General features: G+C 42.1%; 1 protein-coding gene across 2 annotated transcripts in view; it reads right to left on the bottom strand.

Moving 5' to 3' along the window:
• Nucleotides 1-19,009, bottom strand: part of NDRG1 (N-myc downstream regulated 1) — a 40,378-nt gene extending 21,369 nt beyond the window's left edge. Inside the window, exons 1-3 of one of the 2 annotated variants that reach the window (XM_071553806.1) lie at nt 18,927-19,009; nt 5,100-5,178; nt 2,368-2,403 (exon numbers count right to left, since the gene is read on the bottom strand). In XM_071553806.1, the coding sequence (XP_071409907.1) occupies nt 2,368-2,403; nt 5,100-5,162 (99 nt within the window). In that variant the 5' untranslated portion in view covers nt 5,163-5,178; nt 18,927-19,009. The remainder of the gene's footprint in view (nt 1-2,367; nt 2,404-5,099; nt 5,179-18,926) is intronic. The other variant, XM_071553808.1, reaches the window with a different exon arrangement.
• Nucleotides 19,010-19,595: the final 586 nt, after the last annotated feature.

Genomic DNA, 19,595 nt, shown 5'->3' with positions numbered 1-19,595 from the left:
ACTGCCCTGCACGGGTTTATCATTAATTATGCTAAAACAAATCTGATCGGGAACACTCCCTTTCTCAAGAGGCAGGGACCTTTACTTCAATTTTCAGGTGGGTGCCACAGACATACTAACTTACAAAATGCTGAATAGATGGAGTTCAGAGCTGTCAGTTCTTCCATCTCGTCTTGCCTATCCCCTGGTAACTTCATGAACACTTTCCTCTAGAGAAAAACCACACACACATCTTGCAACAATGGCTTAACTTTAAAAACAAAACTATGTTTAACTCCAGTCTGTCTAAAACAGTATGAGAAATGAGGATCTGTTTTTCCCCAAATCTAAATAGCTAGATAAAATTTACTCTTGGGAGGAAAACATCTCACAGACAATCATTGCATTTCACTAGTGGCAGAAAAAAAAAGTCACTTACTGAACACTGCAAAACTTGTTCCCAGAAGGACAGAGCAAGTTGCAGTGGATATGGAGGACACCCGTAACGCATACACGAAATAAGAGGCTGCATCCTGCCAAGCACTGATGACCTCCTTCCCTGACCAGATCCATCCTCCACCCAAGAGTGACTCATGGGAAAGGCTGCTCACTAAGAGCACACTTCAGTGTCCTGGATCCTCCAGGGCCTGAACTCTTCCAATGAACAAAGCAATCAAGTCTCAACATCTCCAAACCACCTCTTTCACAAATCAACCACAGGAGGTACTAGAGGGTCTAAGGACCAAAGCTAAGCCTCCTTTGTGACCACAGTTTTTAACAATGCATTGAGACTGTTCTTCCACATTTTTTCCTCCCTGAACTAGAACAACCAAAGATTAAACTCTGAACAAAGAAGGATCATTGAAAAATGTAAGATCTGGCAGAACAGCACTAAATGACAAGAACCACTACTCTGGATTAACGACAGTTAATCCAAAACATGAAAAAAAAAACCAAAAAGGCTTAGAGAATTTGATCTTGCAAGTTAAAAAACCCTATATATATATACACATGGTTTACAAACCAAGCAATTTATTCCAAGAATAGAAATGAAATATGGGTCACTTCTGGATTCTTAATCAAAATACCTCAGTATTCCTGTTAGCAGAATTAATCTGGGATTCAGATTTATTTAGACCAAGTGATCAGTCTGGACCCAGACCGAAAGCTTTTCCCATGCTGTGCACAGTCCCGCAAGAAGCTGCATGGTGACAACTTTAATGTACAATTTTCAAGACTTCACGCAGTGGATTTCATCATTAGGAAAGATGAAGGGGCAGATGTAGGATTAATGTAAACTGCAGCTTTGCTATAGAAGAACCATTGAAAGAGAAGTCTGAGATAACAGTCTCCCTTGGTTTCCAAGAAAAAGACTGTTGTACTTGTCCTGTGTTTTTTAACCAATTTGCACAACATTGAATAAAAATATAGACAGGTGCTAACAAAGTGTAAAATGCAATGAAGTAGAGAAGGGTTATTTTCAAGGACCTCTGCCTGAACCTTCAAGAGACTAGAACAATTTAATACCTTTCCCAATTTCCTGCCCAGTCTACCTCCAGAGACTTTTTCCCCCACCATGTAGTCTTTCTTGTCCTCTGAAATGGGAAAACATCACTCACTCTTTTCATCACCAGGCACACACTCACTGCTCTCCATCCTAGTTCAACACAGCCTGATACAACCCAGCTGAGCATTTCCTTAGTCTCATTTTCAGAACCAGGAAGGACAAACTTCTCCATTAAAAGTCCAGATGACAATAAAATAAGAGGAGCCAGGAGATCTACCAAGTCATCTCTCAAAAACATGACACGAAAAGTGGAGAGCCACCATGTGACCTACTGGTGTGCTTTACGAACTCTTATGTTCTGGCTGTAAATAAACACACAAATACCATCACTCCTGTTACTGATATCACTGATTGCTTAACACCTTTCACCACCCTACATGCATCAGGAATATTTTGAAAATTTTCAACAGCATAACAGGATGCATCCGCAAGGACATTTCCTCGGAGGAAAGGCATGCACACTGCTAATGAAAGAAAATTAATTGGGGAAAGTGTGTCCACGTGGGAGGGGAATATATTGTTCCCACTACCACTGCTGAAGATTCTCATTCTCTTAGCAAGAATAGAACTGCTTGCAATCCAACCACCCCTTTTGAACAAAACTTTCTCAGCTCCAGTCTGAAAAGACCTCCTGTGGTCCCCTTCACATCGCTACAGCATAGCCCCATTCAGACTCCTCTCCCACAGTAACAGAATTCCTGGCAAGCAGGCAGTCCCTTCTGGTCACATCTTGTTGTTTTCTCAAATGTCAATTCAGTTTCCCTTCCCCCCCTCCCAAAAAAAAAAAGGGGGGGGGAAGAAAGAATAATAGCTTTACTTGCCTGAACATCGAAGTCTGGAAGGAGGCGAGTGATAGTCTGTGAAGAGATTTGAGAGCATTAATGGAAGTACCCTGAAGCTACAGAAATCTATGTTGGGGCATGGTTCTAACCCACCAGTTCTACCGCTGAGAGCTCTATCTGTCCCTCCACTCAATGAAAGCTCTCTTGACAAATGTCAAAATTCACCCAAGAGTTTATTTGCTAATCTTGATGGAGAACATGAAAGCAGTAAAACACTAGATTACAGACCAGCAAAATGAAGCACAAAAGCTGGTGCATTTTTGGTTATTGTTAAATCATGAAAAATACACTCACAAGGAGCAGTTAACACTGAGCTTCCATCCACTTATTATAGCCATGGGACAGCCAATAGCCTTGCCCAGGATGGAAAGTCACTGTTCAAGCATGTACTGACCACTTCCAGCTCAGTTAAGAAGTCATTATTGGGATTTGGTTATATGATGTAGAAGGTAGGATGGGGTTTATTCTAGCCAAAATTAGTTTTTGCAGTGCTTAGGAAGCTGGTTAGATACAGAGGTCCACTCCAACCTGTGACCCACGATAGCTATTACTGACAAACTCCAACACCTGTCAAGGACCTCCTCCAGGAAGGGAGCTGGGTGAAATCCTCCCCACCTCCAATAGCCTATGAGGGTTATAGTTTCAAAGGAATGAGTGTCTTACAGTCACATCCTTTTATTAAAAACTAAGGAAGAAGCCAAATTCCTATTTTCATTGCAAGGCTGAAAACAGAGGGAAGAGCTGCCAAGGAAACACTTTATGCTGCAAAATGCAAAGGGCCAAAGCTTAAAAGAAATATATGGAGATAAAAAAGAAAGCTTAGAATCCTGGCAAGGAGGTCACTCAGTCCCAGAAGTCCAGATAAATTAAGGACAGATGTCAGAAGCATTACAGCTGCTGTCTTAGGCAGTATTTTCTCAGATGGTGGAACTCAAAGCATTGCAGTCCAACCTGCAATTGTGAGGAGACTCTAGAGCTGTGATCTTTAGGCAATTGGGCACTGTCTTGTACATACAATTATCTAGAGAGCTGACTGAGCTTGTGGAAGTCATTTCACACAGCCTTGGCTTTAGGCAATGAACTTGCTGGGTTTAAATCTTTCTATACTGTAGGTCTCATGGCCTATTTAAACACAGCATTTCATCCACTGTTGTTTCAGTGGGGACCTAGAGTTGAAGGCAGTAAGCATATATGGCATCGGTACTGATGGCATATGAAATAAGGCTGATCACTGCTCAGGAATGAAAACTCAGCTATAGCAGAAACCCAACCACAACAAGCCAAGACATGACTCCAGGTTGCATGACCCACTCAAAGTCAGCTCCACTGTTACCCTTACCATGTGCCAAGTGTCCTTCAGGGCAACATCTTCCATTTTCTCAAAATACATTAAGTAATTTCCTTTGTCTGTGTGAAGAACAGCCACAGAGGAAATAAAACTCCATGCTAGTTTCCCCACAGACAAAATTTAGGTAACATCGTGAACAGAAGCATTTAGGATTCATTGTCAAGATTCCAACTTTTGACCTATGTGCTACAGAAACAGAGGAAACTAAGCAGTGTTTTAAGATACTTCTGAACTTTGAAGGGAAGAAATTTTAGTCTTATCTTCTGCTTAGAATCTCCTTTGCTTTGCTACTACTGAACAATATGGGCTTTAAAATGGGATCTTAGTTTCTGAAAAGTTTGAGTGCTGCATTCACTGGTATCCAAACAAGCTCTGCTTTCATGCAATGTCCTTGGCAAGGGAGCTGTGTTTAAAGTTTCTCTAGCCATTTCACTGCAGTCACAAGTGGAAATGATTTTCTGAAATGTTTGCACTAAAGAGTTAGGAAATAAAAAAGGAAAGTAGTACAGAGCAATGAGTTCTGGTATAGAAAAATCAGAAAAAAATGCAGAACACTTATATACCTCATTGTCAAGAATTAACCTCATTGGGAACATGAGCAAAATCTGAGTTTCGATTCAAGAAAAAAATTGAGAGGTTTCTTCATGTATTACAGTGAATATTTTGCCATGAACATACCAGAGCACAAGAGTAGTGCTACCACTAAAGAGTCAGACAGCCACTGTACCCAGATGCTGTTGGCAGATTTTTGAGAACAGGGTATATAAAGAAATGGAAAGTAGTACAAAACAAGAGTAAAGAAAAAAAAAGGCTAGGATGTTTCTGTGCTGCAACTCCAGATGCTGGAACAGGCTGCAGACTGTGCACACCCAGATGGCTGCAGACCAGGCAATTGAGCTGTAAATTGTGGCTCAGTGCACTCAGAGGAGGGACTCAGCCCTGCCTCTGGATTCAGATGCATCCAAAGGAAAACTAAAGGCTATCTGTGCCTCCCTGAAAGGCAGCTGACAGAGCAAAACCTGTCTTTACACTGAGAAGTCTATAGGTATAGACAGATGTACTTGAGATTGCCCAACTGGCATAATTAAATACAACTAAAGACACCCAGAGCTATCATTATTTCAAGAGAAAAAAGTGTGATCACCATACTAAGAGAAGAGAAAACCAAACAGCAAGAAAGAACAAACAATTAAGGCTCAGTATTGCAGTATTTAAAAAAACCCAAACTACTTTTATTCCATCTCTGTTTTATCCTATTTCCTCCATACAGTATGTTAGAGCTAATCCAGAAACACATGTGCAGTACCAGCAGCATTTTTGACAAAACAGATAGGCTCTAAAAAAAAAGCTTTAAAATAATTACCTCCTCCTTCTCCACCAGAGGTTTCACCTCTGCAAGGTGAGCATCCTGGAACTCTGTTGACATGGTCAGTAGCTGATATCTGCAAAGATGAAAAGAGATTTTTTCGCAGCTTGCATCAAAAATTAAATATAGAAACAAGTAGAGATCCTGCCCCACCCAGACTCACCACCAATGACCCACTCAGGTTATAGTTTAAAAGACCTCTGCCAGAACATTATGAATCTCTTGTAAAATGCTTCACAGGTTTATTTATATACACATTCACGAACAATATGAGATTAAAGAAATTCTTGCAAGAATTCTGCAAGATCAAACAGAAGTTTGGCAGCTTCAAACCAGGGAATGCTGAAGGAAACAGGGCAGGGACCAGTGGAGAGTCATGAAAACTATCATTCCACAGTTGAAAGGAAGCATAGCCAAATCTGCACTACTGCCTGAAGTTTGCTTGAATACCTGTTTCTGATTTTTTTTTTATTTTTAAGATTATGCAAGGTTTCCTCTCTGTCCCCCACCTTTTTACAGTAAGAAAACTGAAATGGACACTCATTAGCATCATTTTACTCTCAGGTCAATGTGTTCCATTCTTTGTGACAGATAAACATCAGACACTCATTTAAGTGGATACCAACAAGGTACATGCAATAATGCTATTTTCAAAACTGTCAAAAGGAAGGAACAAGATGGCTGTATCCTGCTTTAGGACAGGACTGGCACTGAGATCCAGATCCCAAGGGCAGGAAGCTTAGCTGAGAACACAGACATAGCCAAACTCCAGAAGAGGCAACTGCAAAGGCAAACAGAGCCACTGCATGTGCAGTGCACCTTCCGCACTTAGATCAAGAAGCATCCTAGTTCACCAAGAACATCAATCCAAACAGAGTTTAAAAGAACAGTGTGTTTTCATTCTCTTGACAAAGATAAGGTCACAGATTCACAGCATATGCTGAGTTGGAAAGGACCCACAATGATCATTGATTCCAGCTCCTAGCCCTGCACTGGTGCCAGAGGGCTGTGCCTTATGAAGCTCTAATGAATGACCTGGAACAGCTCTGAAAAGAGATACTGACCTGTTTCAGCAGCAAGATAACAAATACAAAATTCAAAGTATGTTTACTACATATCCTCTGGCCTGCTACAGAAATGCATATCATGCAGAGTGTGGGCACTTTTTGTAAATTTCGAATTTTACCCATTTACATAACTCTAAAACAAATCAATTATTTACTTTTCTTAAAAAGTTTAGAACTGTCTGAAATGAAGCATGAGTGAGTGTACTGAAAGCAAGACAAAAGGCTGAAACATATTTAGGAATTATTGACTAAGTGTAACTGTACACATTTTAGTTATAAACAATTTTCCTTCAGATACGCATAGAACTACAAAACAAAATTTACATGGATTCTTTAAGCCATGATTTCCTCATCCCCTGACTTAAGTCTGATTTAAGCCAATCAACCCTGTCTAGATAAATGACCTGGTGCTCAAGAAGGGCTGTGAAACCCACAGGAGCTCAGGCAGTGCCAGCAGCATCATTTTTCACTCTACCCCATGGGTTAACTCAATGCATTTCTTCTTGGCTCTATCTGCAAGACAGCTGGATGCTGCAGGAAATTATGGAGGCAGACAGGCTAAGAAAGTTAATGCTGAAAAAAACAGGGGTGTCCATGTACATAGTTTCAGATTTTCGGAACCCTTTCTGCTAGCTATGCAATTGGGTAGATTTTTGGTAAAGAAGACACTGGGGAATTTAAGCTTAGAGAAATGTTTCATGAATATTTTGTCCCACCACTTGAGGCATGGGAACAGCAACAAAACTGATGTCAGTGTTTTGTAATCCAAATTTAAAACAGGGCATCAGAGGTATTTGAGTAGTCAGAAGACAAGTCACTCTGATTCACCCTTTTTTCTCCAGCTTTTCCTTTAAGTTTTGTCCATTACAGACTTTAATCATAAAGAACAAACAAAAAACAAGTTTACAAAATTTCAAGCAATTGCAAGTGACATTTAGCAAATATTACATATTATTGCGATTACAGACGTCTGTGTAGTCTGCCATCCTACACAATGAGCAATTGTGCATGGCAGCGAGATAAAATAAATGCTGCTGCAATATACAGAAGTCAAAAATATTCCTATGCAATTGAACCCAAGTCAAATGGATTTTTGATTTTTTTCCAATTCAGCAAATTCTTTTAAGGGGATGTTCCACCTTAATGTTGCACTGAATTCTGCAATAGGGACTAGATGTGCAAGACATTTTTCTGCAGTTTGCCCATAGGTGAGGAAACTAAGAGCCAGGTTCCCTTCAGTTTTCCAGTACGAAACAGGGCAAGGAACAAAGCTGCAGCTAGTGATTGTGAAATAAAGTTGTTTATACAGCATAGTTTCAGACTTTCAGGGACTCAGAGCACTGACTACAAATGACCAAAAAAGAAACCTGTGCCAAAAAAGCACAAGATGGATGCTTTTTATAGCCTCAAAAACAATCCTGTTTTCTTAATAGTTCAAAGTTGTTGCTCTGTGTTTCCAAAAGAGCCAGCACTAGGAAGTGCTGACCAGCAGATTACTGCCATCAAGTTTGCTGAACAAAAGCACAGCATTCACCAAACTTCCATATGATGTTTTCAGATCACACATTTTCAAGCTCTGGGTTTTTCTTCTGCACATCAGGAATACCTGAAACATTCCTATCAAGCTACAACCTTGTGATAAGGCAGCACAACATGCTATTTGTTCACAAGAGCTGGCAAACAAAGCCCTGCTATCCAGCAGCACTGTAAAAAACATCTTATTTTCCAAGGAGAAAGATGGGGAAGTGGCTTTGTACCATCCTTGTTCAGCATAGATTTCATACGCTCTAAATAGGTGCTTTGTGCTCCCCCCCGTTATGTGACAGGGCAGTTTGAAGCTAGTAACTCTCCTAAACAGATAACTATACAAGCATGCCTTTATACACATTTCAAAGCACTTGCCTCACAGAAGCTTTCCAAAGACAAAGTTCATTTATATCTGCAAGCAGTAAAGTTGCCAACTTGGATAAAAACAACTTTTTTTCACTCTGCTTGGCCAATTCAGCATGCTGAGAGGTCCCAAGTTCTCCTCTCTGGAATAAGCCACTTCCACCCAGTGGACACTCACCACCCTGCACCCAGATACCTGTTGCAATTGCTGCTCAGATGATTAAGTTTTAAAACAATCATACTTCTAACTAAGAAAAAGCTAAAAGTCTAAGACACCTCTGAAGCTGGAAAAGTGCTTTAAAACTGATGGCATACCTACCTTTGCCAGCTAGCAGGAGAGGCATCAAAGCAGCCTCTAGGAAGCAAGGGGGCGTGGGGAAGGGTGAGGTCATCTGTGTAATACTGTGTTTACTAATTTCATTCAAAGAGGCTTTTCTGTACCCATTCCAGACCAAGCCCACTGCTCCAAAATCACTGCAGAAACTGTCATAAACAAGGCTAGTAGCTCAGAAATGTGTATCAGGAGTCTAATTATTTTGATAGTAAATGTTCAGAATACATCCCCTGTCCCTTTGCATTACTGCTGGAGGGACAGTCATTGCTGGAGCCCTGTTTTGGTAGCAGCAGGTACAGGACAGATGTGAAGCCTGGCTTTGAATAACAGAGATCACAACAGAGGAGCTAAGAGGCCAACCATGAAGCCATCTATCCTCAGACACCAGCTGTGTTGCAATCCTAAGTACCAAACAAGACAATATGAATATGTGACCAAATATTTCAAGCACAGAAGCAAAACAAGTCTAAAGATGCCTCATTTCAAACTTCATACTTCTCAAGACACATGTATAGTTGTCCAAGTTTCACCATGGGGTGCATCATCAAGGGCTACGGCCTAACGTCCATGAAGTGCTGGAGGCACTGCTAGCAGCACTACAGGATTTACCTCTGCCCTTACACTCAACTGTTTTATTTACATGCTAACATATAAAATGAAGAGCAGGAAAAGATTCTGCACAAGTTGTTTTATAAAGGCAGCAATTTCCTCAAAACTGCTTGTTTAAACACTGGCAGCAGAGATTATTCTCATTTTGAGTACTGATGCACAGAAGGATAATGTCACCAGAGCAGCCTGATGGCATTTTCATCTCTGCAGGTTGAGTGAGCAGGAGGGACAGCAATCACTTTGCACATGGGATTAAATACATCTAATGGCAAAGAGGAAAACAGTGGGCACTAAGGGTCACAGCTCCTGAGCTCTGGTGTTGCTGTCTTTGGGGAGAGAGGGAGACTATGTGAAACTTGGGCTTCAGGGCCAAAGGTGGGAGGTGTTTCCAAGCCAGTCACATCATTCTGTGCTTTATCCCTTGAAAACTACAGGTGTCTTCAGCACTCTGTCACCAAAGTAGGTTGGAAGGACAGGGCTGACAGGTTTTGTGCAACTCTAGCAGCTCATAGCACAATTGAAGCAAGAATGAGACAAGGATGGAGGGAGCTAAGATGTCTCCAAAGTTCTGCAAAGTTGATTAGCAAATATCTGCATCAGTTCCAGGTCAGAAAAAGGACCAAGCAGTTCAGGCCTCTGACAATGAAGCAAGGGAAGTTACTGTGATGCTCAAACAGCCTTTGAGGCTTGTACATGGTCAATTAGAGCTCTTCCAGTCATTAACAGTAAACTCTGCAAACTTGTCTGACTGGCCCTGACATAAAAAACAGTTACTGCAGACTGGAAAGCAGCTTGAAAAAAAATCACCCAAAAAACAACACCCTTGTCTTCATTAAGCAGAGACTAAACAGAGACAAGTGGACATCAAGACAAAACAGTTCATAGCACCCATGTATGGTTACGGTCCATAATCCATTTCACATTAAGTGCAGTTTACATTTCAGATATTTTGTAACAATTTTGACAAATTTAATCTTCCTGTTTGTGAATCATTTGAAAATATTCATTTGCAAGTATCCAAAACAGTTCATGCATAAACATCTGCCCACACTCTGCCTTGTTTAAACTACTCTTTGTTACAGGCATTGGTATCACGAGGTTCTTTGTGTACAGTTAGTGATTTTCTGACATTGTTCCAGACAATAAATCATGAAAGAGGTTTTACAACAGTTCCTCAAAAAAAAAAAAAAGGGCAGATGACTTTTGACAGTTAAGTAGCATCTGACTAAACAGTTTGAGCAGGAAGTGCCAAAAGTTGAAGACACTTAACTACCTAGGACTCTCCAGGTTTTCTTAGCCTCTGGTTACAAATTATCTCAATTTGCAACAAAACATTAAGAAACATAGACAAAGGAAACTTAGAAGTTGAACTCTTAAATAACTTGAAGTTTCAAATGAGAAAAGGTCAGGAGCAAAAGCATTAAATCAAACAATAACAGAACAGAACCAGCTACACCTCCTGGTGGTCTCCACAGATGTCCTTTAAGCCACCATCACCCAGCCTTTAAGTACAGCACACTGCTGACACTCAATTTCATTATTTTTTTCTAAGCAATTTACTTTTATTTTCTTTCAATCCCCTTTCTGAGCTACTCCACCAGCATGTTTTTGGTAAGACTAGTTGAAAATAAGAGCTGGGATCCATGAAAAAAACAAACAAAACATGGGTTGTCAGGAGCATAATACAGCATAAGTGATTTTTTTCAAAGCCAAAAAACCAAGAAGAGCCAGCCTAAAGCTTTAGCCATTTTTAAGTTTAGACTTATGCTATGTGCTAATCAATCTGATTAGAAAACCAAAATATTGCAGCCAAGAACTTAAGCCCTGTGCCAAGTAACAGCTGGGTGAAGTCGTATGGATACAGCTGCAGGGACAGTGCCAGCAGCTCACCCACCAGAAAGGCACAGATGGGGAGCCACAGCATCTCCCCCAGCCCCTCTTTCTGGTGGCTGTGGCACACTCCTGCAGTTAGAGATGAGATCTCCAGGCATGACTCCAGCTGTTCTCCTCTGGCTTGTTTTCACTCATGCAACTGGCTCCAGTGTGTGATGGACACAGAGCTGCTCAGCTCTGATCACTCTGGGATCAAACACAGCCTTGAAACTGCCAGTTCCTCAGGTCCAGAGGCTGGTCTCTCTCCACACACACAAACTGCACTGGCAGCTGCACACTGAGCAGCACCAAAACACAGCGATCTGGAAGCAGCTCTTCTGTCTACCCTGCAGATGTTGAGCAAGAAAACTGTTGTAATGTTACTTGCACAATCCTCTTGCTGTGGGATGTGGTGAAGAGTGTTCCTTAGAAAGCTCAAAGTCGTCCCATGGTTCATAGGAATAGAAAGTGGCAGTGGGAAGGGTTGGTGTGCTAGTCAAAGGACATGCCTGCTGTCCCCATCACCCCATGGTGTATACCCCTGTTATGTACCTCCTGCCAAGATAATAAGCAGCTATTCTCTTCCTAACTGGTAGGGAAAAGGAAAGTCTTGCAATGTCTTAGCACTTTTTCCTACTGTAGCAATCCTTACTACCTACACTGTAATATTGCAACTTCATGAGGGACAGATTACAAACCCTAACAAATTTCTATGAAATTCAAGGTTCTTTAGCATCTGGCACCTGAAACTGGTTCTGGCTGTAACCACTTGTCACAGAGGTACCTCTAATAAAGTGAAACTTCTTTAAGAGATTAAAAGTGTTCAAGGCAACGCTGCACAGGTCTTTGAGCAATCTGGTCTAATGAAAGGTGTCCCTGACCATGCCATGTGGGTTAGAACTAGATTATCTTTAAGGCCTCTTCCAACCAAAACCATTTTGGGATTCTATGAAAAATCCTAGTGAATTCCCAGGCCTCTCTGGCTATGATGAAGGCTGTTAGCCCAACCTCCCTCCTCAATCAGTCACCAAGCTGACATGGCTGCAAACTGTCCTTATGGAATGTGTGGGTCAGAGAGGAAGTATAGGAACACAGCACTTTCCTAAGAAACATCTGAGCAGCAGCTTATTTAGAAACAGGTTATGCCCATCTGCATGGGTGCCAAAATTGTCCTTTAACTTTAGAGGTCTCCAAGCTGTGGGTGGCAGCACTGCAGGATGGAAAGGGTAAAGAGCAATCAGCTGTTTTCCCAGGCTATGTTTCCTTACACACCCCTCCAGCCAGCATGTCTCCTTCCACTGCCCCAGCAGCCTCCTAGCATCCTACCAACACCCTTCTCTGCAGCCATCCCACTCCTCTGTGAAAGGTCTGAGGCAAAGATTAAAGGAGACACACTGGTAGAGGACCTGGCACTTGCTGTGCACGAGTGTTAGGCTGGGTTTGGGGGCAGATTAAATAACACATACAGCAAAGATGGATTAGGCATTTCCTAACATTGAAGAGACTGCTTCTGCCACAAAGATTGCAGTCTAAACAGACAAGAAACAAGCTATTGTTCCTGCAGCTCACCAGTGTCAGGACATGCTCCCTGCCCCCTCCTATTCTCAATCTGTCATGCTTTAATAGTTCATTGCTGCTGCCCAGCTGCAGCTGCTTCAACAAGTGAGTGGTTCTGTCAAAGTTAGACGCAAAAACACACTCAGATTATTCCAGAAGGGATAAACTTGCAGTATCCTCACAGATGAGGAATGCTGTCTGGCTCTTTATGTTGCAGTCTTGCAAGTACATAGTGGATTCTTTTTGTATGTTTGTTTTTATATGTTCTTTACATTGATGTTGCAAATACAAAACATCACAGCTAAGGTTGATGATGTTTCTTAACTTACATTTATTCATGAGGTCATACAATATAGGTTACAGCTTCTGAGTACATATAAGACTTGTTCTACTGCCTATTAAAACTGCTTGATCATTGCAGTTACAAGTTCTCTTTCTAATCCTTGCCAAAATGTCTGGGCTGAAGTTTTCCATGGTGAGTATATAAGGGTTTGTTTATTGAGGAGAAAAATATAATTTATGGATATTATTCTGTTCCTGTGGGCACCATTACCTTTTTCTAGACAAACTTTAGCCTTCTAGAGTTTAATCTGGACTCAAAATTTGCACAGATGGCCACTGTGTTAAGGACACATCTTTCATTCTTTCTAAGAAAGAGCCTTAACAGAGTCACCCAGATTTAAGCATTTTCACTTGCCGAATTACTTGGGACTAGATTTCTGTAACAGTCTTCCATTGCCTGCAAGCCTTAGCACCTAGAGATACAAGATGATCTTCCCGAGGGCTAAGCACACAGACTATCACAACAGGTGGGACTGGGGAGGGAGCGTCTAGGCAGCACCATTCAGTGCCACAATACTCCTTGCTTCTCATGATAAGCTCTTTCAAAACCCTTCAAAGGGGGCAAAAAACCAATTCATCATCGTCAGCTGACTTTTTTCAAGCCTTACCCATCTACACTCCAGATTAGTGTTTATTATATCAGGCAGAGAACTTTTTTACCACTTTCCAGGCCATGGTTACAAGAGGGGTTGGAGTTATACATGTCCAACCTTTCATATAAGGTTTTATATACAACTTCATAAAATTTAGTGTTTCACATGGAAAAAAATGTGATGCTCTTAATTGAGTTATCTATGGAAGAGAATAGTATTTTGAATTTGTCATAGCATAAAGGTCTTCACAAAACTCTTTGATGCTTCTGCTGCATTTATAATCCCATAAACCAGTATGTCACAACTTTGTCCATGGATGCAAATACATCTTAAAATTTAGCAGGGATGTGTTACATACAGTACATGAAAAACGTGTTTAGAGCACTCTAGAACTGTGGCAGCAGGAAGATTATATAATTTGCTTGACAAGGAGCACACAAGCTTCGTGAAGGAAGTAATCCAAAAACCCACAGCAAGAGCAATCCTTCCTTCCTTTAACAGTGCACTTCCCATCTGGATGTCTGTTTACTGTGTTCACAAATAAAAGTTCCTACAAAAGTTGCATTCTACTTTGCTGATTACTTTTCCACTACACCTTATGCCTACCAGCAAACCCACCAATAAATACATAAAAAAATATCCTTTGTTTGCTTTGTATACCAGTGCCTCCACCTTTAGAATCTTCATTGGAGCATTACCATTTAGGATCCTTATCACTTATTTTGTGCTTCCTAACATTCAGAATTTCTTAAAAAAGTTAAGTTGTAAGAGTGATGAAATGGCAAGGACTGAAAAAACACACATAAGTAAACCCAAGCGAGGGTTGAAAGCACTTGGAAAGATTTGTTTTCCAGTGAGTTAGTTTTCATGTTGCACTAAGTCCTAAGGTGTCCTCTTTTCAGTAATTTCTACATCATCCATACACTAGTAGCATACTGTCCTTACACACCCAAGGTAGAAAATAAGCTAAGAGCACTATACTTTTGAAGCTATACTTAGGTCAGACAGGAAACAGTTAAAGGAAAAGTAGTGAATACCCAGTTTTAAAAACAGGGTTTGAAGAGGAAGACCTGCATTGACCAACTTCCAGCTAACAAGAGAAAAAAACTTGATGGATGAAAACGATATATTAAAAGTTTGACAACTAACTGAAGGGAAGTAGCCCCAAACCCAAAAGAAACAGGAAATGTGATCAGTCACACAAGGCAAGAGCAACAAAACTGACAGACATCCTGCTTAGTACAAACAGATACAGCTGTGAAACATTTCATCAGCATAGGCAGTCCAGCTGTGCATCAGCAATCTCACCATGGAGCACCTCTGCATGGACATCACCCCCTCTGACAACAAACTGCCATGCATTATCAAAGGCAACACTCATGCCAGGCCTGAACCTGCAGCAGCCCTTAGCTAAAAGTAAAACTAGACTCATTTCCCTCTTCATCCAGCATAGGAGCTTGCACATTCAAGTTTGACACTTCAATAATTTCAGGCTTTATTTTTTTTCTCTACTCCACACTTGCTGTGCTGGATTAAATGTCAATTAATAGTACTGATTCACATGGACACTCAGTACTGAGCTAAATTTTTTCATAGTAACACCTTAATGGTACACAAACATATTCAGGAGAAGCTCTGAATGATTCCTTACATTCCTTACTGCTCCAGCTCTGTAGCCAAAGGAAATTAACAGTAGGGATTACCTCCTGCTGACTGTCCCTCATTCAACTCAACCAGGGCTCTGGATAGGAAAAAAGCCACCATCATTTGAGAGAAACACCAAGTTCAACAGCCATTACATTCACAGCCATTGATTTCCAAGAGGTCTAACCCAGATTTAGTCATCCGTAGCAACACACACTACCAAACCTTAAAATGGGATTTCTTTACTCTCAGTCTTTGAAACACTCACAGAGTGTTTTCACCCAACTTTCCAGCAGTAGCAACTAATTTACTTGCAGCTTTTGGGACAGAGCTTTTGATAAAGGGCAGAGGCGTTACTGCCGTTACTGGACCTGAGCAACGTGATGTAGTGGCTGGCATCCTTGCGCATGGCAGAGGGGTTGAACTAGAGGATCTTCAAGGTCCATTCTAACCCAAGCCTTCCTGTGATTTTACGATGACCTGCTGACATCTGGAGATCACTCCCCACCCAACAACCCAGGGAATTTCTTCACTGAGAAGGCTGCAGGGCAGCACCATTAGATAAACATTCAAATTCACACTTCAAGCTGAAGCCAGAGGCAGTCTACATGCAATGCCATTTATATACCAAAGCAGTGACAAGACTAAGTGGACTCTTCTGCACTTCTGCATGAGATTTCAAAGTGCTGTGACTCAACATGAAAGTTAAGTGTGAAAAGTTGTCTGAAAGTCATACTTCATCTCCAGAACCAGCATTTCATCCCTGTTAATACCAAAAGTTTCATCTCCTGGTTTTTGGAAGGTTTTCCTTTCTAGTGATCAAACTAGAGCAACTAGGGAAAGTCACTCCTGCTGCATACTGCTGTGACTGAAACCAATTCAGGCCATTGGTTTTCTAGGCTATGCTCTCCCCAACAGCAAACAGGCTTTTGCTGCCTTAAGCTTCCAGCTGTATACATGATATAAACATTGCTGATGCAACAATTAGAATTTGTATTATTCAAGAGTTTCACAGTTTGTATTCATTCTGAAGAGCCTCAAGCCACTTTCACCCCTTCTTTATCTTTTCTTTCACTCTTTGTCTATTGAGACAATAAAAGCAGGAAATGTCTCATTACCTATATTATCTCTGTTTTGTGCTCTTATAAGGTTAAGTGAAAAAACAGTATTTTCTATGGGAAGTCAGAATTTTGCCAAAAATCCTTTAAGCCAGTCATAAGAAGACGCATGTTGCACTTCAGTCAAATAAATTAATCACTTAGGTCTAAAAATCTGAATCAAAGAATTTTTCTCACAGCAGTTCACTGCTAATCCTACCTGAACTACAAGAGAAAATTACTTAATTGTTTCATAGCTACTTCTACGGACCAGGCTCCCATGCCAGAGTTCCAAAAGGTGCACTGCAAAATCCCCATGGAACTGTCAGAGTGCAGAAAGGAATTCTAAGAGCAGAGTGCCTCCCACAGGAGTAAAGACAATAGGGGGATCCTGCTGGTTTTACCAAGCATTCAATCTACTCAGATAATCTGTCACAGTTTTAGGGTTCCATTTTATTTTGGCAAAAATAAAAAAGCCATTGTGCAGGGCAGAAACTGAAAAGCTTAAGAGTTTGTTTTCTGGTGGTGCTGGTTCCCAAACATAACCAGTGTATGTGGTAGCCCTCCCTCAGCATGGGTGATACTTCTTTGGCTTTTGCCTAATTCTGTGGACACATGATTCTTTGACATCTTTATCTTGCTGTTACCTTGGTGAAGGGGCCAATGAACATAGACAATAAGTATACAAACACTTCTTTCTCAGGGAAAGAAATGAAAACCCCAGCCTGTCAAGAACTTCTAGACCCCTCCCCCCCACATCATGGTTCAAGGTCAGCCAATTTGTAGAGTGCCCATTTTCAAGTGATGAGTTCATAATTTTACAAGGGCATATAGTGACAGGACAGAGGAAATGGTTTTAAACTTAAAGAGGGTCAATTTAAGTTAGCTATTAGGAATAAATTCCTCATTGTGAAGATGGTGAGGCACTGGAACAGGTTGCCCAGAGAAGCTGTGGATGCCTCATCCCTGTAAGTGTTCAAGGCCAGGTTGATTGCGCTTTAGGGAACCTGGTCCAGTGAAAGGTGTCCCTGCCCACAGCAAGAGTATTGGAATTTTGTAATCTTTAAGGTCCCTTCTAACCCAAACCTCTTTATGATCTCTCAGTTGACTAATTGTAGAAATTCTGGTTTGAAGTTCTCAAGGTCGAAGTCAAGCCCATTCCCGTATCTGATATACAAGGAGCTCAGACTCAGAAGCTGAGGCCTCCAGGTTCTCAAATCATTATGCCACGGCATCTACTCAGTTTATACTGAAAAACTGCATATAGAAACAAGAGACACACTAAGGAGTGTCATTAGTACATTAAAATCTGTTTTCACTGCATCTGTTTGTTCAATGTCAAAACACACACCAGTTCCTCCTGAACACATTCATGCATTACTCTTCTTCAAGGGCATAGGGCTCATTAGTACCCTGGGAACCCTACAAGCCTTTAAGGAACACTATTTTTGCTGCATCTACTTCTGAGTTTTATTATTTCATCCATAGTCATTAAGTTCTTACTGTGCACAGGACATTGTACAGCACTAGCTGCTTGCTGTTTACTCAAGTACTTGTAATAAAAACAGAGTCCTTCTATGTCTGACTACATTACACTCTGATTAAGAGCACAAAATTAAAAAAAAAAAAACAACAAAAAAAACCAGAAAAAAACCCAAACAAACCACTAAACATGTTCCCAGAGTCAAGTTCAAAGTGCACAGCTTAAAGCCACTGGCTGAATTTTTTATGTAAATTATGCCTGTAAGAGCCAAGACTAAAAACAGCAAGATGGGCTTCTCAGATGTTTACCTGAAACAATTTTGAGAGCTCCTGTTTAGAGGTTATTTCCGTTGCTTACTCTCAACACTGAGTTTTTCAGCAGCTGTATATTTTGGTACACTTGGACACACACACAAAAAGTTAATAAAAAGTCAGAGGAAGTCAAAATACCATGCAGAGGACCTTGACAGAAAGCTTCAGGTTGTCTCTGACTTCTTCCATACCCCTTCAACTGCATTTTCTAGGGTCAAAATACAGTTTCTATTCAAACAGGAAAAAAAACCCCAAAAATAATGCAGTTGGTAAATATATCTCTCTGAAGTTTTGTCCTAGGGATGGGGTACGAAATCAGGCACTGTGGTCTTTATCAAACATCGGGTTAAACAATGAGTAATTGCAGTTCACAAGTGTTTCATAGGAAAACCGTAACATGATGAAAAGCATTAGCCAAAACATGCTCACTAGTAGAAGTGAAATCCCTTATTTCATCAGACTCGGTGCATGGCTATGACTCCACTGCAAACACTACCCTAAGTGCCCTGAACGAAGTGAGCAGTGCCTGGAAGCACGAACGGCAAACTGTGCCCATGGTCACACAGGATGGCAATAACCCCACTGAAACACTGACTGGACACCAGTCAAGGCTACCCCGTGCTCCGAACCCAACACATTGCTGCGAGAGTAGAGAGACAGATGCAACAGTCATCAGTGGTCAGCTTCCGTGGGGAAAGTATGTGTCTGGACTTCACAGATGCTTTCCAGCCCATCCCCTCCCGTTGCTGCCCGGGAGCCCGGACAGCAGCATCCCACAGCCGCCCCCACTGCCAGGAAGGGCTGGGGTCCGGCTTGGGACGCGCCGCCCGGTGCCCTCTCCAAGCTACCTACCCCGCCGAAAGCCATCCGCTTCCCCGACAGCTGGCAGGGAGGGGAGGGGGAAAGGGAGTTAGTTACATGAAAAAGAAGGAGGGCGATGCAAGGATGTGCTCTCGACCGCGAGGTCGGTGTGTTGGGCAAACGGATGGACAGAAAGGAATACGGATGGAGGGAACCTTCCTTACCTGCCACGCTCCCGCTGACCCGACTCCGCCGCTGCCACCACCGCGCTCCAGCAGCCTACTGCTGCCGCGGGGAGGATTTATAGCCCGGGCCCCGCCCGCCGGGCGGTGCCGCCGCGCCCGTCCCGTGGCTCCGCCCGTCCGGCGCTGCGCTCGCACTGCCGACCTGGGGCCACTGTGCAGCCAGACCCCGTGTGCCCGGGATCCCTGGATATCAGCCGGAAACCCTGACGCCCACCCGCAAGCCTGGGTCCCCCCTCCTTCCTGGCCTCTCAGCCCAGCTGGAGAAGGCTGAGCACTAACATCCCATTCCAGGGCAGGCTTGGGAGCAGTGAGCGGCGGAGTCGCGCCGCTCCGCTTATCGAAACCGGTTAGCAGGGGCTTCACGCAGTTTGACGAAGAGAGGGGAGTGTATGCAAGGGCTTGCCCAAGGACCGAAAGGGCAGAAGCCTTGGGAAAGGTTGAGCCGGGGACGGCGACAGAGGGGTCCTGCAACAGGTGGTCAAAGTCCTGCGGACCTGTGTACTTCTGTATAAAGTCTGTCTAGCAGATCCTGAGCTGCAAAATCTTATGTTTGTACTCCAAAATGACCACTAGGAAAGAAAACTGTATTTTCAAGGGGAAAATAACACCTTTGAACATTTCTGATGAAGTTCAGAGGGTGCAACGGAT

This window comes from Pithys albifrons, chromosome 4 (assembly GCF_047495875.1).
Source record: "Pithys albifrons albifrons isolate INPA30051 chromosome 4, PitAlb_v1, whole genome shotgun sequence".
Lineage (NCBI taxonomy): Eukaryota > Metazoa > Chordata > Aves > Passeriformes > Thamnophilidae > Pithys > Pithys albifrons.
Note: the sequence above shows the minus strand (reverse complement) of the source record. Positions and strands in the feature narration are given on the sequence as shown.